The 17,464-nt window shown below is 39.5% G+C and overlaps 1 protein-coding gene and 1 long non-coding RNA gene across 2 annotated transcripts; both read right to left on the bottom strand.

Moving 5' to 3' along the window:
• Nucleotides 1-388: 388 nt before the first annotated feature.
• LOC134226184 (probable ribosome biogenesis protein RLP24) lies at nt 389-1,255 on the bottom strand. The gene is made up of 2 exons (XM_062706786.1): nt 1,078-1,255; nt 389-992 (listed from the first exon to the last, which is right to left on the bottom strand). The coding sequence occupies exons 1-2, from the start codon at nt 1,156-1,158 to the stop codon at nt 492-494; spliced, it is 582 nt and encodes a 193-aa protein (XP_062562770.1). The 5' UTR covers nt 1,159-1,255; the 3' UTR covers nt 389-491.
• Nucleotides 1,256-6,997: 5,742 nt separating this feature from the next.
• Nucleotides 6,998-8,382, bottom strand: LOC134220988 (uncharacterized). Its single transcript, XR_009982155.1, has 3 exons — nt 8,178-8,382; nt 7,283-8,112; nt 6,998-7,213 (listed from the first exon to the last, which is right to left on the bottom strand). It is a non-coding gene; the product is annotated as an uncharacterized LOC134220988 (long non-coding RNA).
• Between the last annotated feature and the right edge of the window lie 9,082 nt (nt 8,383-17,464).

The raw sequence follows: 17,464 nt of genomic DNA, 5'->3' as shown, positions 1-17,464 counted from the left end.
TGCGTAAAATAGTCTTGGCATTAATATTATTTTGTGTTCTACAGCGCGTCGATTCCATTTTGAATTACACTGATTTTTATAGCCCTGTTTATGTTCAACAGGTAATAAATACATAAAATAATATAGTCATCCAAGACACTATGTTATCTAACGCTACATTAAAAAAAAATTGCTTGAAAAATGTTTTACCATAAGGGACCTTCGAAAATAAGTATCAATCCTTGTGGTAAAAGTAACTCCTTTCTACGGTATCTATTTTGTCCCAATTCCTAATTCAATTAGGGATAACATTTACCTTAGAGAACCGAAACGCATAACATGTTTACGGATTTCTACCACATTATACCTGTCAGGCTTTCTTTCCTTACGAACATTGATACACATATAATTGTTTCCTGCATTGTTCTGCTTCATTCGTACTGTTTTAAATATAGAGTAACTATAGACAATCGATACCTTAACTCACGCTTGCTTACCAACCTAAACTGCCATTACGCCCTCATCATTTCGGCGTCTTCCAGCTGACCGGCAGATTCCTCCAGTTGTTTCTCCAACTGGCGGGCATCCACGTACTCGATCTCCTCCTCGTCGTCTTCGACGTCCATCAGCAAAGCGGACTGTTGGGCTTCTTCCTTGGCGCGTCGCTCCTTCAGTCCGACAGCCGGTGACCGAATCAGAGAAATATTCTTCTGTACATCCACAATGTCGTTGTGAATTTCGTGGTCACGTGCCTTCCGTAGTCGTTCCATAACAAAGTGCCTCTCTCGACGTTCCTTGATTTCCGTAATCTTCTTGATGGCATCGACAGTTTTGGTCCACAGCTCCCGATTGTATTTCACTGGAACGTTGCGGCGTTTCTCGAATTCGAACGACGGATCGATGGTCAGCTCCTTGCCATTGGTCTTGCGGTACGCCTTGGTCCAGCGGATCTTTCTTGGGTTCTTCTTTTTGTTGAATGCACGGCGGCATTTGGAACGACAAAATCTGAATACCTGCGATTGAAGGTGAAAACAAAAACAGGTTGGATTTGAGGTTAGACGCAAAAATGGATTTCAATGTTGTGAAATTTGAGCTTACCTTACAATCATTCCGGACAAATACCATTCCGTGGCCCGGGAAGATTTTGCTGGAACAGAAGTAGCAAGTTTCGATTCTCATATTGGACCGTTTTCTGCAGGAAATTCACGAAAAACGGTTCCTTTGGGGAACTCCAAACTAGCACACGCGTGCAGATAAATAAATAAAAGAACTGTCATCAAGAGCAGTGCTGCCGAGTTGGCAAAATTGAAATGCGTAAATCTGGTATAATATTTATATTTAATTGGTATAAAATCTTGAGCCTATTCGAATTGAAATATTATAAAATAACGTTACAATTTATCGTAACATTATTATATAATATCCAGCTTTCCACACACTTAATTTAAGTTTAACGGGATCGGTAATCAAATTACCGCTTTCTCAACAGCTGAGCTCTCGGTAGTCCCCTCGGTAAAAAAAGTTTACAATTTAAGGTTGGTATCGTGTTCAAAAGAAATTCCTTTTTCTATCCCAAACCCATGCTAAATTCCGTTTACTGAATCGGAAAAGTAAAAAATTGAAATGAAATTTCTTCACCAGTATCCACCTGAAAAGAACAAAAATCAAAAAGGGAATTTGTAAGGTTCCCACGCAAACTAATGGGAGCTGTCACTTTACTTTCGGAAAAATAGTCTGCTCGATTATTCCGCAAGTAAAAGTGACATTTTGCTCCATGCCGATCAGTTGTCAAAATTCTGCTTGGTAATATTGAACAAAATTCCGTAACCTCTCTACTTTTTAAGTGGATACTGGGCTTTACCGAGTACAGTATCCCCCCGCTTATCCGGACCTCGTTAGTCTGACGACTCGTTAGAGTAAAATCAGCAGTGATTCAAATCGTTCGGGGCTGTCAGTTTGAATATGAATCTGAAACATTGAATTTCCCAGCAGCTGTTCTAGATTCAGTTTTTATACCAGTCAACTGTCAAAAAAATAAAACTGATATAACGCTCCGTTCTATTTTCTGCAGATTTGAACCACGATTGAATCACGAGATTCAAATATTTTTCAATTGTTTTGGTGTATGGATGCGTCATTTTATCTACGGATCAATCCACTTTGCAATTCCGGCGCCTTTCTTGGCAGTAACATAATGATTTCAATTAATTGAAAATTTGAAAAACATGAATAGAACACTGCTGGGGAAACCAGCGAGTTTGTTCTATTTTGCTCCAGATGCAAACTAGAATAGTGGTCGAATATTTAGAATCAAACTGAATCACTCCTGATTTCACCCTTAGTCCGGATCTCACTAATTCGGAATTTTCCGGATTAAAAAGTATCAACACCCATTTAAACACATTATGCTAAGAAAATTATTTTGAGCTTTTTAGTGGAATGTTTTCACCTGTCATAAGACGAGTTTATACAATCCTATTGAATTCCACATTAATTGTATCTTGACAGATACGTATTTCGACCTCAACAGTAAGGCCGTCTTCAGTGTCTCTTCAGTGTCTCGTGAAGTCGAGTCAAGTACGAGACACTGAAGACGGCCTTTACTGTTGAGGTCGAAATACGTATCTGTCAAGATACAATTAAGTGGTGGAATTCAATGGGATTGTATAAACTCGTCTTATGACAGGGGCACATTATGCTGTCAGTTTTCAAATTTGTGCTGTGATTTTGTTTTGGTTCATTTGTATGGATTTGACCAAGATGAATACACCACTAGGTGTTCCAATCTGCCAAATTCACGATTCAGCCATCTTGGATTTTAGTATGGGAGAGCCAGCCGGTTTGTTTTCGTTTTGCACTGAAAATGAATTTTTCACCCCCGCCTTCTTCTCTTCCACAAACTAAGCACATTGCAACACCTAGCTGTGTATTCATCTTGGATTTGACAGTCGGATTAACGAGAGCAACCTCGATCGTCCGGCCATAGATTTGTCGGATCAGCGGGGGTATACAATAGAGGTAATAAACTATAGAGGACGATTGTCGCTGCGGTTGCCTTTGTTATCGTTCCCAAACATGTTGGGAACCTATCTGTCAAAACGTACTGATTTTTCCTTTGTTGACATTTAGTGCCCTATCTTCGCCAGCAAAAGATGTTTCACCAGTGACGACAGCGACAATTGTCCTCTATAGTTTATTACCTCTATTGGGTATACTGTACTCGGTTTGCACTCTCGATGATGAGATGTCAAATATTACTGAGTTAATCTGTAAAAAGAATACAGACCTCTGTTATGAATATTACCGAGCAAAATGTATTTTATTATTTCAGCATTTCAAGGATAGAAAAATAAAAGAAAAAACATTTTAATTCGATATATGTTTATTTTTAGAAATTGTTATTTTCGCAGCGATTTTAAACAAATCCGATTGAATCGATGAAAATGATTTTCGATTTCCTGAACCTAATGAAACGGAACGGTGATAGTAACGGCAAGATTTGCGATTTAGCCCATAAGAATTTCATGCCGAATACTACTGTTCCGATCCATTGTCATTCTTTGCTTGATCCGACGGGTACAAAAATCAGGAGGAGGATCAGTTGCTGATCTTCCGTAGACTGCGTAGCTGGCGACGCGCAGCTTTGAACCGAGCAACATATTGGCTTCCTCCGTCCTTGGTATGCGCACGGAACAAACGCAACGGATGCAGTTATTCACCTGAAAATTGCAAATAATACTAAAGACACACTGATGGTACAAGTACCACGGTTATATACCCTATAGTACATATTGTACCATGGTTTTCCACGTTGTACCAGCATGGTACAAGGTGACACACTAGTGGTACAACTTGTACCATGGTACGAATACCACGAGTGTGTCATTTGTATAATGGATAGGTATGTGGTTTTATATTTTATTTTAGTGGGCTGCAAGTTGGTTTGCTTCTACTTACCGAAATAACAATAAGAAAATATTTATTAGGATGGAATGATATTCAACTAATCGCACTAACTTCAAAACCCGAAAAGATCGAAAAGAAATATGGCGCCATATCGAGCGTTCTGTGAGTCCGCTGGAACCTGAACTCGGTAAAGGTGTTTGCCGTAAGCTCAGCAAAACATATTATTTTTACTGATTGCCCGGTATTTTTATTTGACAATTACAACCAGAGATTGTTAAACAGATCAGCCCGGTATTCAATTTTACCGATGTACTGTAAATTGTTTTACATTGCCGAGAAGTCGGTATAATTTATTACAAAAATCAGTAAATTCCTCAAAATCAACTGAACTCTCGGTTCAAAATCAAGATTACCGGATAAAATCCGCAAAGAATATTACCGAGGCGGATTTCTCGATTTAAGTGTGCACGCTCGGCAATGGCGGCTTGTCGGTGTGTAAAAATCAATCGGTCACTGTATACTGTTTGACACTAGCTGGAGGAAAGCCCACTGGCGTTCCTGGGTGAGGGGAAGGTAAAAAAGGCCTCGCCAGTGAGTTTTCATCCAGCTAGTGTCAAAAAGTATGTTGGGGTATAGGCCTTTTCACGAGACGTTTAAAATCAGCTGATTTTACCGTTAATTGACAGTTCTTCTATGAAAGTGACAGCTTCGGACTTGCGGGCCTGTTCAGCGGTTGTAAACAAGTGCAGTCTCGGCAGTGTCACATGAAAGGGCCTATCCAGCTTTCCACGCTCGGTAATGGCGGCTTGTCGGTGTGTAAAAATCAACCAGTCACTGTACTTTTTGACACTAGCAGGAGGAAAACTCACTGGCGAAAAGGCCTTTTTTCCCTTCCCCTCACCCAGGAACGCCTGTGAGCTTTCCTCCACACTGTAAACCTCGCATTACCCATTAATGAGGAAAAAATGCACTCTTTTTTATGATATATGAAACTGTCACAATAATGGGTATTTCAAATTTTCTAATAATGGGTATTTTATCCTCATTTGAATAAACAAAGCGATTATCCTTTAATGAGTGAAAAAGCACTTCTCGTATTTGACAAAATCGGTTGTGCTATCAATTTCAAGTGCTGGATTTGTTTTCCGGAAACTGCTCCAATTGCTGGTAAGTAAATATTATCATCAGTGCCAAGTTTTTGTGCAATAATGTTTCACCAGAATAATGAAATTTACTATTTTCCTTGTTTTCAGATCCTATGGTAATGATTCTGAATTGAACAAGCGCGATCCTCTGATCGTCGGACCGGCGGAGCATGATGGGAAGCAGGAAAACAACATCAGTAGGAGAACTACTCAAGCCGGTAAATTTCCCGCAGTAATCCTCACATTGATGATCACCAAAACCCTCGCCAAAATTCAGAACTCCGCTCGAAGGAGCGGAAAATTGATCTGACGGATTACCGTTTTTGAACGAAAATCGGCACGAAATCACTCTGCATCGCTCAAATGGATGAAGAGTATGCTGAGCTTCCTGATCAATCGGCGGATCGCAAGAAGGAATGCTCTATCAAGTTTCCACATTACCGAAAGAAACCATCATTGACATAATGCAATTGTAATTGTTCTGCTTATCTACTACTTTATTTGAAATAAAAAGAATGTATTTATCGAATGTATTTATTTTATTTTATAATTTTAAAAACGGATCCCAATTTTTCCTGCTGTAGGAAAAGACAAAAGGGCAAGAAAAAGGGTTCATTTCACCCATTTTAAAGAAGCCTTTAAAATCGATAATGTGTAAAATTACACTTTCTTTTGACGTATTAGGTTCAGTATTCATTAATGAGTAAACGCAGTTTACTCTTTTAATGAGTTGAACTATTTAACTTCATAATGGGTGAAATTTCACCCATTAAAGAGTACTTTGGTGGCACAGTGCAGCTAGTGTCACACAGTACAGTGACCGATTGATTTTTACACAGCAGCAAGCCGCTATTACCGAGCGTGGAAAGCTGGATAGATGCTGATCAGGCTATAGTTAAAGATTTTGCCCTTCATTCTCAACATGTAAATATGGTCGCTTATCGGCTTCTACCGGATAACACGCTTCATCTGCTTTCCGATCATCATGACTCCTAGTTCTGCTCTTTCACGGCCGCTATAGTATAGATGTGGTACTTGAATGAAGTGTTCGCTATGGGATCCACCGCCCGGAATTTACATTCTCCAGTTATGAGCCACCGTATTTCCTGGATTGCTGCCACACTCACGCCGACCTTCTGCAGCTCACGAGCCAGGAGCCCAACACGTGCGGGTTCATTCAAAGTTCTCACTTTCCAAGATCCGACTTTCCAATCGTTGTCCTTTATTGGTTGCCGGGTCTGTTGCCGTTGAATCAATCCTTTTGCTCTACTTTTGCCTTTCTTGGTAACTGGAGAATCTTCGGTAGGCTACCTTACCAGGGTTGCGCTACCTATCCAGCTTTCCACGCTCGGTAATGGCGACTTGTCGGTGTGTAAAAATCAACCAGTCACTGTACTTTTTGACACTAGCTGGAGGAAAACTCACTGGCGAAAAGGCCTTTTTTCCCTTCCCCTCACCCAGGAACGCCAGTGTGCTTTCCTCCAGCTAGTGTCAAACAGTACAGTGACCGATTGACTTTTACACAGCAGCAAGCCGCCGTTACCGAGCGTGGAAAGCTGGATGGATTTTTGCCAATAAATATGTGTGGATTTTTAGTAGTGTACAATCATATACACGCTTAGTTCAGTTCACCCAAATATAGGTAAAGTGTACCTATAATCGCCAAAAAGTGCACATACCTATTTATGGGTGAAACTGCATTTACCCATATATGAGTACATTCCACTTTCTGAAAAATCGGTAACGTTTACCTATTTATGGGTACTTTGTTATGGGTGAAATTTACTTAAATATGGGTGATATTTTTTTGTTTTCAGTTTTGAAAATCCTGTTGGATCAAACTTATATTATTATATGAACATTAAGCAAAACATTTTATTTTCAGTATAAATTTATTGGTTATTTTTTTATAAAACATACAATTAAATTACATAAATTAAATAATCATGTTGCACTTTTGCTGGATTATCAACAGCAGGAACAGATGGAAGTAATCTTGGACGGCAGGAATATCCTTAAGCAGCCGCTTTGGGTCAGTATGGTGAAATGCACGTAATCTCAGCAAGCATTGGTACACACACTAGTTATAACTGATGATAAAGTTTTACGGCATGCCATTCCGGAACTGGTGACAGCTTGTTCCAGACAAATATGTTGTTGGTTGCGACAAACCGCAAAAAGATCTGGAAAACATTGAAAATTAAAATTAAATCCTATTTTTTCAATAAACTATAAAATTTCACTAAACTTACCAAATTATTCAAAATAACAACAGCAACACCAGTTGATAGCAAAACAAATTAGTTATTTTATCCTGCAAAAAGGTAAATACTTCCGGGCAAACTTGAAGAGCCGAGCCGACCGACGACGAGGCCATCATGCGGATTATTGTTTCCCCCACTCAATACGGAGGAGACCGCTTTCGCAATGAGATGGCCTATTGTTGGGTCCGGTCTTTGTGTTCATAGTTTCAGGCCAATCATACCGATGACAACGTCGATGATGAAGATGACGATGACGGGGATTTGCCGGAAAAATAGGATCAAAATAGTCTGGCGGCTGGAGACTTAATTTTTCCTGGCGTGTGTTCAAGCTTAGCTGAATATACAAAAAGCAACAACATCCCCTTCCGCGCTCAGGTTGCTCCGTCCTCGGCTCCGTCGGCACCGTCGATCCGATTTTTCCTCCTCCTTTGGCACTTAATTCGATCTGTTGCTGTTCTTTTCGCCATCGCGGCCACTTCAAAGCTGACGATCGGAAACAACAAGGCGAGGTATCATCCGGTTTTTGCGTTCGCTTGAAGCTTTTTTGAAACGGGTTCATCTGGGTTGCTGGAGGAAGATCGATGCCGAAGCAAGTAGTTTGGGGTGAGACTCGTCTGAGCAGAAGTTCTCCCCCTGGAACTAGTGCCCGTTCTTGCCATCTGCCTTCGTCGATCGTCACCTGCAAGGAGGTCGATATGGCGCTGCTAATCGGGACTGGAACAGATCGTCGGGAAGTTGCAATCGTCGATCGTCACCTGCAAGGAGGTCGATATGGCGCTGCTAATCGGGACTGGAACAGATCGTCGGGAAGTTGCAATCTAAAAATTGAAAATCAATATGATGAAAATAGAACAAATTAAATAAAGGACAACAAAATAGTTACCTCCATATATCTTCATGTGTGAAGAACTGCACTCGGAACTTCATCAGCGGTTTTTGAATTTGAATTAAAGATAAATAAAAATTGAGAAATTTAAGAAATTTTGCAACATTGACGCGCGTGGCCATCACTTCAGAAATATTGTTTGTGTTAATTTTTTCACCCAAATATGGGTGAAGTCAATTACTCAAATGTAGGTAAAGTCAGTTTTGTTCAGAATATCAGTAAATTTTACCAATTTTTTGGGTAAATTCTACTAATAATATTGACACAATTGAATTTACCCATATATGAGTGAACCAAGTACCCATAAATAGGTAAACCAATCTAAGCGTGTATAGCTACATGGTTACTTGGGCGTTTTTTGATGCATTCTTTTCTATTTTTACAGTTGGTTGAGAAATACGGAGAACTTTTTAATCCACAGGAGCAAATGGCTTGCCATCCCGCATAATTACAAACTGTACATGGATATTTTCCCGTGCGGTCGACAACAGTATCCTTTACTGTTGACAACTGTAAATGAACAATCTCATATAAAGTTTTAACAGTTTGTGGTGCGGTTATTTGACAAATAACAATATGTTGAATGGGTTGTTAAGTTATGTCACCATAAAAAATCGTCTGTTTTCGCGTGCAAAATTTTCGCTCAACAGTATGATAAAATGTTGACATATAATGCAGGAAATAAAGAACATTTTAGAGACAGCATGTTATATGTTGACATTTAGTGATGATGTCGATCAATATGGTTGAATCGATCGAAAAGTATTCGATAACCGCAACGTAAACTGTGAAGCTATATCTTACATCGTAATAATGTTGTTTTTTATTATGCGGGATACCAAAACAGTTTCCCCATTTTTTTTTTCTGTTAGGGTATATATGTTCTGTTAGGGTATTAGGATATATATCGCATATCATCAAGTACGTCTTTCCTCTGTTCAGCGTTGATAAATTGCGCCCCTAGATGTGTATTGGTATCCAATTTGACGTATGTTCGTCGTCCATCAAAATGCACTGTAAACCATTTGTGCAGAATTAATCTGCGAGCTGATCAGCTGATCCGACCGTTCGGAATTTCTAAGGTTTTTCCAAATTTTTCAGGTGTGTTACAAAAGTAAGCAATGTAAGTAAGCAGTGTACACAGAGCGTAAATTCCCAATTTTGCATTAAGTTTTAATTTTAAACCATTCATAAAAAGGTGTCCACTTTTTTTTAATGAACAGTCCTTATTTTTCCGAAAACTAAAACACGCACTGCCCTTGCTTGCTCGATGGCTACTGCAAACAGTTTGCTATTACTATTCACAAAGAAGACAAATAAGACAAAGAAAACAAAGAAGATAAGAAGACAAAGAAGACAAAGAAGACAAAGAAGACAAAGATAACAAAGAAAACAAAGAAGATAAAGAAGACAAAGAAGGCAAAGAAGACAAAGAAGACAAAGAAGACAAAGAAGACAAAGAAGACAAAGAAGACAAAGAAGACAAAGAAGACAAAGAAGACAAAGAAGACAAAGAAGATAAAGAAGACAAAGAAGACAAAGAAGACAAAGAAGACAAAGAAGATAAAGAAGACAAAAAAGACAAAGAAAATAAAGAAGACAAAGAAGAAGATAAAGAAGACAAAGAAGACAAAGATGACAAAGAAGACAAAGAAGACAAAGAAAACAAAGAAGACAAAGAAGACAAAGAAAACAAAGAAGACAAAGAAGACAAAGAAGACAAAGAAGACAAAGAAGACAAAGAAGACAAAGAAGACAAAGAAGACAAAGAAGACAAAGAAGACAAAGAAGACAAAAAAGACAAAGAAGACAAAGAAGACAAAGAAGACAAAGAAGACAAAGAAGACAAAGAAGACAAAGAAGACAAAGAAGACAAAGAAGACAAAGAAGACGAAGAAGACAAAGAAGACAAAGAAGACAAAGAAGACAAAGAAGACAAAGAAGACAAAGAAGACAAAGAAGACAAAGAAGACAAAGAAGACAAAGAAGACAAAGAAGACAAAGAAGACAAAGAAGACAATGGAAGACAAAGAAGACAAAGAAGACAAAGAAGACAAAGAAGACAAAGAAGACAAAGAAGACAAAGAAGACAAAGAAGACAAAGAAGACAAAGAAGACAAAGAAGACAAAGAAGACAAAGAAGACAAAGAAGACAAAGAAGACAAAGAAGACAAAGAAGACAAAGAAGACAAAGAAGACAAAGAAGACAAAGAAGACAAAGAAGACAAAGAAGACAAAGAAGACAAAGAAGACAAAGAAGACAAAGAAGACAAAGAAGACAAAGAAGACAAAGAAGACAAAGAAGACAAAGAAGACAAAGAAGACAAAGAAGACAAAGAAGACAAAGAAGAAAAAAAAGACAAAGAAGACAAAGAAGACAAAGAAGACAAAGAAGACAAAGAAGACAAAGAAGACAAAGAAGACAAAGAAGACAAAGAAGACAAAGAAGACAAAGAAGACAAAGAAGACAAAGAAGACAAAGAAGACAAAGAAGACAAAGAAGACGAAGAAGACGAAGAAGACAAAGAAGACAAAGAAGACAAAGAAGACAAAGAAGACAAAGGAGACAAAGAAGACAAAGAAGACAAAGAAGACAAAGAAGACAAAGAAGACAAAGAAGACAAAGAAGACAAAGAAGACAAAGAAGACAAAGAAGACAAAGAAGACAAAGAAGACAAAGAAGACAAAGAAGACAAAGAAGACATATAAGACATAGAAGACAAAGAAGACAAAGAAGACAAAGAAGACAAAGAAGACAAAGAAGACAAAGAAGACAAAGAAGACAAAGAAGACAAAGAAGACAAAGAAGACATATAAGACAAAGAAGACAAAGAAGACAAAGAAAACAAAGAAGCCAAAGAAGACAAAGAAGACAAAGAAGACAAAGAAGACAAAGAAGACATAGAAGACAAAGAAGACAAAGAAGACAAAGAAGACAAAGAAGACAAAGAAGACAAAGAAGACAAAGAAGACAAAGAAGACAAAGAAGACAAAGAAGACAAAGAAGACAAAGAAGACAAAGAAGACAAAGAAGACAAAGAAGACAAAGAAGACAAAAGAAGACAAAGAAGACAAAGAAGACAAAGAAGACAAAGAAGACAAAGAAGACAAAGAAGACAAAGAAGACAAAGAAGACAAAGAAGACAAAGAAGACAAAGAAGACAAAGAAGACAAAGAAGACAAAGAAGACAAAGAAGACAAAGAAGACAAAGAGGACAAATAAATTGTATTCTGTAAGTATAAACTTAGAAACTCAACTAATATCTTATTTCAACTAATAACAGTACGATCGTTCATGTTGTTTATCGCTTGTGAAATCAACATGAATGGAAAAGAAGGCTGGCCGAACCTGTTGTTTACAAATTGTAACCCCAGAAGAAACAACATTAAGCATAATAATCACGCATTATGGGATGATGATAGCGTCGACGTTGAGGATGGGAATGCAGCAGATGCATTTGCACCACGAAACGTTACCCAACCAATACTGATTTGTAGTACGATCGCGATGGTGTGCTTTTCTTGATGTTTAACCGATTCAATCCGGATGGTCATATATGACCCAAGACGAAAATCAGTTGTCAAAAATCAGTTTTAAGAGATAGAGCCTTGCTTTCTTCAGCAAAAATGTTCAAAATTAACTGTTCCATCCAGGAAAAATATTGCCCAGGTCAGGTTATGGCCAGTAGGATGATCTAGAGCATCCAAACTATCCTTGAGTTCTAATTTTGATGTTCTAAGAAATCAACACCATTTTTTACCACATTCTGATTAAATAATTGAAATTGAAATGCTTTATGATAATATCCCGCACCTGTCCTGCAGTATAACAGATCTTTTTCAATGCCTAAGATACTCCAAACAGTTCTTGAACTCAGATCTTAATATTCAAATCGGTCAATAAAAAGATCTACGATGTCCCCACTATTTTTATGAGTTGGGACAGCTCCACGGTTCTTCATTACACCATTACAGACACACACCAGAATTCGTTCGGCATCTACGGCACTCCAAACTATCCTTGAGTACAGATCCTAATATTCAAATCGATCAACATGCAGATCTTTGATGTCCCCACTAGTTTTATGAGTTGGAATAGCTCCAGGATACCTCGTAACATAATTACAGACACACCACAGAATTCGTTCGACATCTACGACACTCCAAACTCTCCTTGAGTACAGATCCTAATGTTCAAATCGATCAACATGCAGATCTTCGATGTCCCCACTAGTTTTATGAGTTGGAATAGCTCCAGGATACCTCGTAACACCATAACAGACACTCCGCAGAATTCGTTCGACACCTACGACACTCCAAACTATCCTTGAATACAGATCCTAATATTCAAATCGATCAACATGCAGATCTTCGATGTCCCCACTAGTTTTATGACTTGGAATAGCTCCAGGATACCTCGTAACATCATTACAGACACACCACAGAATTCTTTCGATATCAACGATACTCCAAACTCTCCTTGAGATCAGATCCTAATATTCAAATCGATCAACATAGAGATCCTCGATGTCCCCACTAGTTTTATGAGGTGGAATAGCTCCGCGATACCTCGTAACACCATTACAGGCACACCAGAGCTCGTTCGTCATCTATGGCACTCCAAACTATCCTTGAGTACAGGTCTAAATATTCAAATCGATCAACATGAAGGTCTTCGATGTCCCCACAAGTTTTATGAGTTGGAATAGCTCCAGGATACCTCGTAACACCATAACAGACACTCCACAGAATTCGTTCGACACCTACGACACTCCAAACTATCCTTGAGTACAGATCCTAATATTCAAATCGATCAACATGCAGATCTTTGATGTCCCCACTAGTTTTATGAGTTGGAATAGCTCCAGGATACCTCGTAACATAATTACAGACACACCACAGAATTCGTTCGACATCTACGACACTCCAAACTCTCCTTGAGTACAGATCCTAATGTTCGAATCGATCAACATGCAGATCTTCGATGTCCCCACTAGTTTTATGAGTTGGAATAGCTCCAGGATACCTCGTAACACCATAACAGACACTCCACAGAATTCGTTCGACACCTACGACACTCCAAACTATCCTTGAGTACAGATCCTAATATTCAAATCGATCAACATGCAGATCTTCGATGTCCCCACTAGTTTTATGAGTTGGAATAGCTCCAGGATACCTCGTAACATCATTACAGACACACCACAGAATTCTTTCGATATCTACGACACTCCAAACTCTCCTTGAGATCAGATCCTAATATTCAAATCGATCAACATAGAGATCCTCGATGTCCCCACTAGTTTTATGAGGTGGAATAGCTCCGCGATACCTCGTAACACCATTACAGGCACACCAGAGTTCGTTAGACATCTATGGCACTCTAAACTATCCTTGAGTACAGGTCTTAATATTCAAATCGATCAACATGAAGATCTTCGATGTCTCCACTAGTTTTATGAGTTGGAATAGCTCCACGGGATTTCGTGACACCATTATAGACACATCACAGAATTCGTTTGACATCTACGACACTCCAAACTGTCTTTGAGCGCAGACCCTAATATTCAAAACGATCAACATGAAGATCTCCGATGTCTAAACTATTTTTACGGATGGAATAGCTCAACGGAACTTCGGTACAAGTAAGATATACACCACAGAATTCGTTGAACATGTACAACACTCCAAACTACAAACAAGCTCAGATCCCTATTTACAAATCGATCAACTAGAAGATCTTTGATGTTCCCACTATTTTTATGAGTTGGAATAGCTCCATGAGACTTCATTAAACCATTATAAATACATAACAGAATTCGTTGAACATCTATTATACTCCAAACTATCCATGAGTACAGATCAGAATATTCAAAACGATCCACATAGAGATCTTCGATGTCTCAACTATTTTTATGAGTTGTAATAGCTCCACGGGATTTGGTTACACTATTAGAGACACGCCACAGAATTTGCTCGACATCTATGACACTCCAAACTATCTTTGAGCTCAGATCCCAATATTCAAATCGATCAACACGAAGATCTTTGAGGTCTCCACTATTTCTATGAGTGGAAATAGCTCCACGGGACATCGATACACCATTATAGATACATTACAGAACACGTTGATCATCGACTGTCCATGAATACAGATCTCAATACTCAAATCGATCAACATGAAGATCTACGTCATCCCATCTATTTTTATGAGTTGGAATAGCTCTACTGGAATAGCTTTTTTTTGTGTCTTTATTAAGGAGACTTTCAGCCCGAGGCTGGCTCGTCTCCGAAATACTGGAATAGCTCTACTGGGTTACACCATTATAGACACATTGTAGAATTCGTTGAACATGTACGACAATACAAATTGTCCATGAGTTCAATTCTTTATATTCAAACCGATCAACAAGAAGATGTACGATGGTCTAGCATGAATTTACCGCCAAAAAATTGTATGGTGAAGGACATCTAGGGAAGATCGATATAGTACGTACAATTACTATTTTCAACACCCCACTCCCCTTCGCCACTTCTTGTAATGAACCTCTAGTTTTTTTATTATTCGTCACGCAATTTGTGAATAACCACCTTACACAAATTTCATCAATAATGAGAGCATTTCTCGAAAAAAAATACAATGACATGATACCTGTTAGTCTACTAAATATTTTTTCGATGAAGAAGATTATTATTGATTTCTTAAAACTTAAATATTGATTTCTTTTGGTACACTGCTTTTCAAAAGTTTACTCCTAGTGTGCTGCATGTTTGCAGCAGTGCATCAGAGCTTGACATGTCGATTCGAAAGTTTTACTGAAACGCCTTCTGTTGACGATCCCGCAGAATCACATCAAATGGTAGCAGAGGAACTGAGAGAGAGATTTTTTTAGCAACATGATTTAGCTATTACATTTAATTCATTTTGGGATAAGTATGGAGAAAAGCATTTGAAATGAAATTTTGTGATATTATTCATACGTAAATTACTTTACTCTTACATATAAATGTTAGTCTTAGTAACATCCACTTCCGTGCAATACTGAAACCAATTATATTGTCGATTGAATGTATTGCGAGCTTTATTCAGTTCTTGGTACGCAATCCTCATTTATTGGTTAGACTGTCATCTCATGATACCCCTTGGTGGTTTCAATACGTATAGAAATGGTAAACACTTGGGTAAACATATCGTATAAAATATATAATATGTATAATAAGTATGAAACAAGTAAGTATGAGAGTACCAACGCCTTCAGGGTGCAACTTACTCTAATTCTGATCGATTATGGAGTAGCCGGTCATCAAGAAACGCCGTGGTACCAAGCTTTATTCTATAACACTTCTTCTTCTTCTTCTTCTTCTTCTTATTGGCATTACATCCCCACACTGGGACAGAGTCACCTCGCAGCTTAGTGTTCATTAAGCACTTCCACAGTTATTAACTGCGAGGTTTCTAAGCCAGGTTACCATTTTTGCATTCGTATATCATGAGGCTAGCACCGATGATACTTCTATGCCCAGGGAAGTCGAGACGATTTCTAATCCGAAAATTGTCTAGAACGGCACCGGGAATCGAACCCAGCCACCCTCAGCATGGTCATGCTTTGTAGCCGCGCGTCTTACCGCACGGCTAAGGAGGGCCCCTCTATAACACTATAGATGATAAAAGGAACGAAAAAATTGTGGATGCGATGTTTGTTAACACGTTTTTTTTTTCGTACTTACGTATTGTGTACGTAATGTTGTCCATTTGAGCAATTCCAACTAACAATATTTTTATATAATGGTGTAATGATGTTCCATGATGGTTCTCCAACTAACAAACAAGCTTCAGAATCCATGAATCACTATTATTATTATTTATTCAGACTAAGGCCGAAGTGGCCTGTGCGGTATATAAAAGTCTTCTTCATTCGGCTCGGTCCATGGCTACGCGTCGCCAACCACGCAGTCTACGGAGGGTCCGCAAGTCATCTTCCACCTGATCGATCCACCTTGCCCGCTGCGCACCTCGCCTTCTTGTGCCCGTCGGATCGTTGTCGAGAACCATTTTCACCGGGTTACTGTCCGACATTCTGGCTACGTGCCCGGCCCATCGCAGTCGTCCGATTTTCGCGGTGTGAACGATGGATGGTTCTCCCAACAGTTGATGCAACTCGTGGTTCATTCGCCTCCTCCACGTACCGTTCGCCATCTGCACCCCACCATAGATGGTACGCAGCACTTTCCTTTCGAAAACTCCAAGTGCGCGTTGGTCCTCCACGAGCATCGTCCAGGTCTCGTGTCCGTAGAGGACTACCGGTCTAATGAGCGTTTTGTAGATAGTCAGTTTGGTACGGCGGCGAACTCTATTCGATCGGAGCGTCTTGCGGAGTCCAAAGTACGTACGATTTCCAGCCACTATGCGTCTCCGAATTTCTCTGCTGGTGTCATTTTCGGCAGTCACCAGTGAGCCCAAGTACACAAATTCTTCTACCACCTCGATTTCGTCACCACCGATGCAAACTCGCGGTGGGTGGCTCACATTGTCTTCTCTTGAACCTCTGCCTATCATGTACTTCGTCTTCGACGTGTTGATGACTAGTCCGATCCGCTTAGCTTCCCTCTTCAGTCTGATGTAGGCTTCCTCCATCTTCTCAAAGTTACGTGCCATAATATCTATGTCGTCGGCGAAACCAAATAGCTGGACGGACTTATTGAAAATTGTACCACTCGTGTTAATCCCTGCTCTTCGTATTACTCCTTCCAAAGCGATGTTGAATAGCAAACACGAAAGACCATCACCTTGCCGTAACCCTCTACGGGTTTCGAAGGGACTCGAGAATGCCCCTGAAACTCGAACTACGCACATCACCCGATCCATCGTCACCTTGATCAACCGTATCAGTTTATCCGGAAATCCGTTTTCGTGCATTAGCTGCCATAGCTGGTCCCGATCGATTGTATCATATGCGGCTTTGAAGTCGATAAATAGATGATGTGTGGGCACGTTGTATTCGCGGTATTTCTGCAATACCTGACGTACGGCGAACACCTGGTCTGTGGTAGAGCGTTCACCCATAAATCCCGCCTGGTACTGCCCCACGAACTCTCTTGCAATTGGTGTTAGTCGACGGCATAAAATTTGGGAGAGTACCTTGTAGGCGGCGTTCAGCAATGTGATTGCGCGGTAGTTGCTACAATGCAGCTTATCGCCCTTTTTGTAGATGGGACACACGACACCTTACATCCACTCCTGCGGCAGAATCTCATCCTCCCAAACCTTGGTAATCACCCAGTGT

This window comes from Armigeres subalbatus, chromosome 3 (genome assembly GCF_024139115.2).
Source record: "Armigeres subalbatus isolate Guangzhou_Male chromosome 3, GZ_Asu_2, whole genome shotgun sequence".
NCBI classification, from domain to species: domain Eukaryota; kingdom Metazoa; phylum Arthropoda; class Insecta; order Diptera; family Culicidae; genus Armigeres; species Armigeres subalbatus.
Note: the sequence above shows the minus strand (reverse complement) of the source record. Positions and strands in the feature narration are given on the sequence as shown.